At 34.0% G+C, this 8,485-nt stretch overlaps 1 protein-coding gene across 1 annotated transcript; it reads left to right on the top strand.

The window, feature by feature from the left end:
• The first annotated feature begins 3,359 nt into the window (after positions 1-3,359).
• LOC137657147 (uncharacterized) lies at positions 3,360-5,315 on the top strand. The gene is made up of 3 exons (XM_068391501.1): positions 3,360-3,499; positions 4,024-4,236; positions 5,160-5,315. Exons 1-3 carry the CDS (start codon positions 3,396-3,398, stop codon positions 5,194-5,196), a joined length of 354 nt encoding a protein of 117 aa, XP_068247602.1. The 5' UTR covers positions 3,360-3,395; the 3' UTR covers positions 5,197-5,315.
• Positions 5,316-8,485: the final 3,170 nt, after the last annotated feature.

Here is an 8,485-nt window from a genome sequence, read left to right as displayed (position 1 = left end):
TTGGAATGTTCTTTGGGAGAAGAAGTTCATCGCTCATTCAAGGATGGAGACCTTGTTAAAGCAGTCTTAGGACAAAAAACTCTGGTCATCTTAGATGGCTACGATGAGCTCAATAAGAGTTCATCTGGCCTTTTCAATCATATTCTTTCTTTAAACAAACTCTACAGCCAATTAACTGTTATCGTTACGACCAGACCTGAAGCTGAAGAGAAACTGAATGCTCATCTCAAATCCAGAGCTTTGAATGCTGTTAATCTTCGGCTTGTCGGAATTAAAGCCGACAAAAGAGAAGAGTTTGTAACCAAATACTTCTTGAGTCTACCCAAAGATTCCCCAGTTTTACAAGAGCTAGATAAACTACTAGAATTCCTTAAGAAAACTGAACACAAAATGAGCATTGTGTGGGAAGTCGCCTATAATCTCTGTCTCCTTACAATTCTTTGGATGTTCAAACCAGATGATGTAAACAGAATCACAACTGAGGCTGAGCTCTACTGGCAGATTTTCCTTCTAATCATCTCCAAATTAGAGGAGCGTTTGATGAAGAACCCATCTACGTGTGATTTAAAATTAAGTGTCTTGAAACACAAAATAAATCAATTTCTTGATGAACTGTCTTTGGAATCTCTCAAAGGATTGAAAGGTGATTTTATGAATCTTCCTCATTCAGTCTATCAAAGATTGGCTGATCTATGTCTTTCGTTGGGAGTACCAATAGAAGAGCTGGCTGGAGCCTTCCTAAAGAAAGTCACCTCCTTCAACAACTCCTATTACACTTTCCCTCATAAGGGTTTCATGGAGTTCATGGGAGCTTACAACATCCGCGAACAAGTGACCACATCACCAAAGCAAATGTGGAGTCAGGAATTATCTAGGACATGTATTCCACCACACATTCAGAAAAAAATGATTTCTAGTGTTGTCTTAAATAAAAGAATAAAGAAAGCAACAGTAAAAGACATTGTGAAAGAGCTGCATGGGGGCTCTCTCCCTGACTCTCTGGAGAAGTATCAAAACCTACTTATCCAGACACTAAGCATTTTCCACGTGGGGGAAGTGGAGGTGCCACTGGCAACCAAGATAGAGACCTTGGAACTCCTGGAGAAGTCAGGATTGAAGGACAAAGACTCCTTCTTGAAAGTCATGCACAACATAAAGTGCGATGACAAGGTCTCACGCTGGATAGCGCAGAGGTTTTGCTTGATTGATAAGAACACTGAAATCACTGACTCATCATTCGAGTCTTACATCGCCCTCCTTGCAGCCACTGATCCTCCTCTCCCAAACAGAGATGAAATTAGAATTTCTATAGACCTTAAAGAAAGTATCTCCGGCTTCGAGGTACTAACCAAACATCTCTTGCGACACCAGGTTTACCCAAGATTAATATGGCTTCATCGATTCTTTGAAAAAAACCACTCACCTAACACAGAAGAAACAGTGTCAATCAAAAGTCTACTCAGCAAAGAGTGAGCTTTGCCTTTTCCTTTGATTTTCTGACAGTTATTTTGAATATTAGCCTGCTTGTTAACTAGTCTCATTAAATATCTTTAGGAAAACAATACTGATACATAAACACACGTATACATACATACATATATATATATATATATATAATATATATATATATATATATATATATATATATATATATACATATATATATATATATATATGTATATATATATATATATATATATATATATATATATATATATATATATATATATATATATATATTATATATATATATATATATATATATATATATAATATATATATATTAAGCCTACTTTGAAAGAGAAATGAAGACAGAAATGAATAATTAGGCTACAGACTTTGCCACAATCCTTAACTTGAATCTCATAGTCAATATCCTTTATGTTACCAGTATTATCATCATCTTCATCATCTTCATCATCACTGTCATCATTAGATTCATTACAAATGAACAACACAAAAAAGTCTCAAATTTACTTTCCTTATCATTTATAGTTAATATTAATTTTGATATTCCACGAAATTCTTCCTTTTTTCTTTTCTTTTTCATCATCATCATCATCATTATTGTCATCATCATCATCATCATTGTCATTGTCATATTAATCATCATCATCAATCGACTTGATGATAAAATTCCCTATCGAATCTTATAATTATTTCTTTCTTTTCTTCTCTTTGCAACAGTTGTGAGTCTTACAGAGGCATCTGGAACCCAACGTTTCAAATCCCTCGAAATGTGCAGCATCTCTTTGTGAGGATTTCGGACCCAGTCAGCCTCGACGCCTTCTGTCGATCATTGCAAGAGACACAAGATATTCAATATTTAGGTGAGTTAATATGAAGGATGACAGATTTTCTGTCTTCCTTTCCTCTGAGGGACTTTATAATATCTCGCCTTCTTCCCCTTAGCCCATTCCTGTCATTCGTTCTGTTAATATCGTTATTATCATGTATTTCTTTTATTGTAACTATCATTATTATTATCATTATTACTGTAAAATTTAGAGCATTATATTCAAGGTTCAATCAGGTTTTTTTCTTTAATAGGCAATATTGTTTTCATCTGATCTGAAGTAATTTAAAAACTTTCGATGCTAAATTTTCATTTATTTCCTTTCCTATATAAAAAGGAAATGATTCAGTTTAAAGGTGACATCACTACATCACTATAGTCACTATTGATTTCACAAATAATGATATTAATGATGGTGACATTAATGAATAGTAATGATCATGATGGTAATGAAGAGGAAACTAGTATCAGGAACAGTGATAGTCAAACAAAGCTCCACCTGACTCCGTCTCCTTTCTGCGCTGATTGGTTCCCCACAAAAATGTGGGCAGAGTTATTCGACCTCAAGAACCAATCACCGAAAGGGACGTGAAAAGGTTTCTCTCGACCAATAATATTGCGATAGTCTAATAAAGCCGGGTTGTTATTGGCTGAGTTTCTATATACAGTGCTTAATACGAGTGTATCATGAGGAGACTGATATCATCCTTTTTAAATAATATAAACTACAATCCTTGCGTGCACACACATTGACTCACACCCACACATTAACTAATGCACACACAGACATTGACTCGCGCACGTACACATATTAACTCGCTGAGTCGCACACACACATCAACGCAAACCCATAGCTGCTAACTTTAATAATTTCGTCTCTAAATTCGTTGTTTCAGTTATCATTATTCCCATTTGTTTTTTTCCTCTAAAATCTTACGAAAGAAACAGATAGAAATTGTTTAGTTGTGATTTTCATTTTCCTCAAAGTTGTTGTTGCTCTTCTTCTTCTTCTTCTTCTTCATTAAGACTTTTTCCTTTTTCAGCGATTCACTTTAGTGTCAAGAATGTCAGCAGAGTCAGTCACCCAATTCCTTTCTTGATGAGGGATCCAAGAGTCAATGTCTTGGTCAGCGATGTTCAGGAAGAAGACATCGAGAAGGTTGGGGACATCCTTTGGGCATTGCAACCACAAGATGCAAGGAGGTGAGGAGACATCATTCCTTAAGAGAGAGAGAGAGAGAGAGAGAGAGAGAGAGAGAGAGAGAGAGAGAGAGAGAGAGAGAGAGAGAATATGATTATCATATTAATTTGTTGAACAGAAAATTTGATTTGAAATAAGAATTTAAATCGACATCAGATTTGGAGAAAGAAAAATCTCATAGGCCTATTAATAGAAATATTGAATTATTAATTATTATAGAAATAGCAATAAGTTTATCTATTTGTACACTTTTCAAGTGTTACTTAAAGGTTTATTTCTATTTTCAATTCATATCATATTTAGGATCATTAAAAATTAATTGCAATACTGTGTACGTGAAGGTGCGTGTGTGTGTGTGTGTGTGTGTGTTTGTGTGTGTGTGTCTGGAGGCACTTGTTCATCTTAACAAAACAAGATCTCAATAAAACAATAATTAAAAATATGGTTGACATCATTTCCTTTCTTCTCCTTTTTCTTTCCTTTCACTTCTTCCGATTTTTATTCTTTTCCTTCTTCTTCTCAACAGATCCTTCACTTCAATCTCGTTTCCTCTGTGTTCCAAGAAGAGCAGGAGTCCTTGGGATTTCTTCATCCCAATGATGAACTCATTGAATGGAGTCAGGGTGAGAAACTCCATCTGTTTCCCAGTAGATGAAGAACCAGATGACGAAGCCTTATTACTTGAAGAGATGCGTCTTAAGGCAAAAGAATACACCGGATGTATATTTGGTGTTCAATGGTGAGTTTGCTTCTTCGTTTTCTTCTCCTTCTTCATCTGTATTGTACGATTTTTATCTCTCTCTCTCTCTCTCTCTCTCTCTCTCTCTCTCTCTCTCTCTCTCTCTCTTAACATTACTCTTAAGCCTTTCAGCAGACCATAGGCCTAAAAAGTAATCTCCATTATCAGGTCTGGTAATTTTTCATATCATAGGTCTTCATTGTATTTAGGCAGAATCTCTCTCTCTCTCTCTCTCTCTCTCTCTCTCCCCTTTAAGCAGACCATGGGCTTAAAAAACTTATTTATTCTATAAAATCCTGTAATTTTTTTATATCATAGATCTCTAATTGTTAATCGTCATCACGCTATTTAGGCATAATCATCATCATCGCTCTCTCTCTCTCTCTCTCTCTCTCTCTCTCTCTCTCTCTCTCTCTCTCTCTCTCCACCAACGTTCTAAACCTTGCAGCACATGATGAGACTAAGTAACAAATCTTTCTTTTTTATGATTTGTTTCTTAATGGTTTTTTCTTTTCCTTATTCGATCACTTGATATTCCTTTGTATCTTCATTAATCGAATCAGAGACATTTCCAGAGAATGTCGTTGTGTGGATGATAGAGAGGTGTTGATGTGTAGAGCAATTTCCATCTCATTATTATCTTCACTTTTTCTTATTATTCTGCTCATTATCATTTGATTAGAATATCTGATTATGTTTGTTAGAATCTCATTACTTATGGCTCCCTCCAATTCTTTCCTCACTTCCTTCAATTCTCATCATATTCATCTTTTTCCTTTCTTTCACTATCATTATTATTTATTTCTCTTTAGAATAAAGATTTCCTCATCATATCCTATGCCATTTTTCGTTAGCTTTTGTGCTGAGTCATTGCAAACAACCAAAGTCTAATTAATAATAGTGTTTTCTTCTTTGCTCGGTAGGTGGACTGATGGCGAGATGTTCCTTATTTCCCCCTAATAGAGAGAAAATGATGACGTTCCCTGAGGCGACAACTAAACAGAAGAAGAGGAAGAAGGTATCAAACAAATGTCTCAAAATGTTAATCACCAAATTCTAATTCATAATTTGTCACTAAATGATTCTAGTTTAACTAGTTTTTTATAATGATTACATTATAAATATAACTTTCAGATCGTGATGGTCATTTCTTGATTGGAATGTGATTATAAATATATATATATATATATATATATATATATATATATATATATATATATATATATATATATATATATATATATATATATATATATGTGTGTGTGTGTGTGTGTGTGTGTGTGCATTCAATTGTTAATGGAATAATTGATATTTTTTCACAAAAATCTATTGTTTTGGGAAACTTTTATTATGTTCATTCTACTGTATGTTCTCTTCTCCCATATCTGTTATCAGAGCTTTTCTTTTGTTTAATCACCTCAATATAATTAATATCTTCAATTAACAAAGTAGTGCATGACTTATATCATGACATATTCTTATCAAAATATAGCATTACTTGAATGAGCTAAGATTCACTCTAAACATTGTCTATTATCTATTCATGAAAGCAAAATCTATTTAAGTGATCTTGACGGAGATGGTTGAGGTGATGGTAGGTAATATGTACTAGTGGAGCTCATCATAAATAAATCTGTGAATGACACAATTTGTCTTTTCATCACCTTTCAATTTTCATTCATTTTATACTAATCTACATTAATAATGTCATTCGATATGTCCCTGATGTTCCCTCTAAGTTTTGGACGGAATCTGTTCCAAAAACTCTTCAGGAAAAAGTCTCTCTCTCTCTCTCTCTCTCTCTCTCTCTCTCTCTCTCTCTCTCTCTCTCTCTCTCTCTCTCTCTCTCTCTCTTCCTGCGAGGTGAACAAAGATAATATCCTTACAAAGTCCTTCAAAGTGACAACACCAGGCAATGAAAGGAAAAAATTATCTTAATACCAGTCTGACAGGTGAGTTCTTTGTGAAATCTCTTTTTCTATATATGTTTATTTGTAACATCAAAGTCCACTTATCAGAAGTAAATCTTTTACTCTGAACTTATATATTAAAATGTATCTACTTTGCTACCCAAGAATAATATAATTATAGTTAATCAATTTATTTCTCCAACTAATGATCAAAGCAAAGGAACATCGAACTGAGCTGTTTATTGCAGATATTCTGTCTTTAGTAAAACACTTGAAATTTGTAATGCCCTCATATATTGAAGCTATTTTCAATTGCATATCAGATGAACTGGTAGAAAAAAAATCTGACTGACTGACTAACTGACTGGTGCACAGGGAGATTGTTCATCGTCCTTTGTTGGACTAAGAAAAGCTGATATATTAGACCAACATCTGTCAGACCCACTGAGTCAACATCTGATCAAAAGAGAAGGAACACAGAGCTGAAGGACATTGGGGAAGAGATAAATAAGGTAAGATTGTTTGAAATGGATATGATAAGGAGTTACTACTTTTAAAGAATTGAATGAAAAGTGTAAGATTTGTAGTTACTACTCTTTATGAAATGAACAGAAAAAGTAATATTTCAAGCTAATATTTCAAATACATTTATTGAGAGGAGTAACGTTAACATTCATTACTTATATTCATATTGAATATATATCTCGAAAGGAATTTATACGATTAGACTTAATTTGAATCTTCTCACATTCAAGAACTTTTTTTTCCTCTATTTCCTAAAGGAATATCAAATTTGATTATGTTAAAATTATCTTTTTTTATATCCACGTTAAACAGACAAAAGTAGAATATATCGGGTGTCTCTCTTTTCTTCTCATACAGACAAAGAGAAAGAATGGGAGGGAGGAACACAGATGTAATTATGACCTAATGTCTACAATAATTGCAGATTGTGGTTCTTTTTCTCTTTTGTCTCTAATTAGTTAGTTTTCACAAAGAAAAAGAAAAATTGATTCTGGGTTTTTAGACAATTTATTATTATTTTTAGATAATAATAGCTAAAGGTAACTATATATAATAATATAAATGTATTGTAATGATTTAATCAATTTAGCATTGATCCTTAAGCAAGAGGCAGTTAATAGTTTTGTTTTCCGAATTATATTTTTATATGTTTGTATATTCTCCTTTTAGTGCTTGCATCAGCTAGTCCTTCCTCGCAAAGTTCTGAGCTACACCTTACCCAGGGTTTCAGAGGACAGGACCGACAGGGGAAGCTCCAAACAACGTCTCGTGGAACTGTGTGAATGATTTACTCACTCTGACTATGGCGGCTCTCCTCATCTAGGGCTTTTACTTTGGAGGATGGGCACTCTGCATCCATCAAGCACATGAGCGGGAGAGACAAGTTTCTGTTAACGGTTTTGCAGACATTATCTGCATTCTGGAACCAGAATCTGACATCAGGGTGTAGCTCCCAGAAAGGTTTACATTGCTTATCTCGGATTGATGGCGGTAAGTACCAGAAGCAGTCGTTCCTTAACTTTGGTCTTCTTTAAAGTCATCTTCCTCTTTTTGTTTATATATAATACAAAATTGTGTTAATTTAGTTGATCTATTTTTTTGGGGGGGAGGGGCAATTTAGGAACAGATTAAACATATATCACAGCAAGATTTCTGTTGCAGAGATTTTATCTTTTGCAATGCGCTTGAACTCTGTAATTGATGCTGTTTCCTTTCACAGATAAGATGTACTGTTGAAAAAGGAGACTGGCTGACTGACTGGGTGAATAACTGATGCACCGGGATATTGTTCATCGTCATCTGTTGGACTCAAGAGAAGCTGACCTGTTAGACCAGCGTCAGTCAAAGCTCTTGAGTCAAATTCTGGCGAGAAGAGAAGGGTCACAGAACTGAGGACATGGAAGAAGAGATAAAAAGTTGAGGTACGGTTTTAAGGAAAAGACTTCGGAATCACTTACTTGAATGAATTGAAGGAAAAAAAAAATTCTATGTATTACTCCTGAAAAATTAAATGTAAGGAATAAAAATTTTCTCCTTCTGAAAATTTTTGAAAAAGTTTTTTATATTGTCATTATTATTATTATTATCATTATTGTTATCATTAATATTATTCATTATAAATCATATATTTTCGTGAATCTGCTACATTAGAATAATGTTACAACCTTTTTATATTCCAGTAATTTCTTGGACTATGATATATATCAATATTTCCCCTGTTTCTTTTAGGAGGAAGTAAAAGATAATGTCTTCATTGAAAGAGGTTGGATGTCTCACTCCTGCAGTACAGACAGACAGACAGACAGACAGACAGA

This window comes from Palaemon carinicauda, chromosome 18 (genome assembly GCF_036898095.1).
Source record: "Palaemon carinicauda isolate YSFRI2023 chromosome 18, ASM3689809v2, whole genome shotgun sequence".
NCBI classification, from domain to species: domain Eukaryota; kingdom Metazoa; phylum Arthropoda; class Malacostraca; order Decapoda; family Palaemonidae; genus Palaemon; species Palaemon carinicauda.
Note: the sequence above shows the minus strand (reverse complement) of the source record. Positions and strands in the feature narration are given on the sequence as shown.

Excerpts from the sequence above, each read along its gene's own strand:
- LOC137657147 (XM_068391501.1), top strand. The coding sequence starts at position 3,396 with ATGAGGGATCCAAGAGTCAATGTCTTGGTCAGCGATGTTCAGGAAGAA. Across the intron at positions 3,500-4,023 it reads CAACCACAAGATGCAAGGAG|ATCCTTCACTTCAATCTCGT; the intron begins GTGAGGAGACAT and ends TCTTCTCAACAG. Across the intron at positions 4,237-5,159 it reads TGTATATTTGGTGTTCAATG|GTGGACTGATGGCGAGATGT; the intron begins GTGAGTTTGCTT and ends TTTGCTCGGTAG.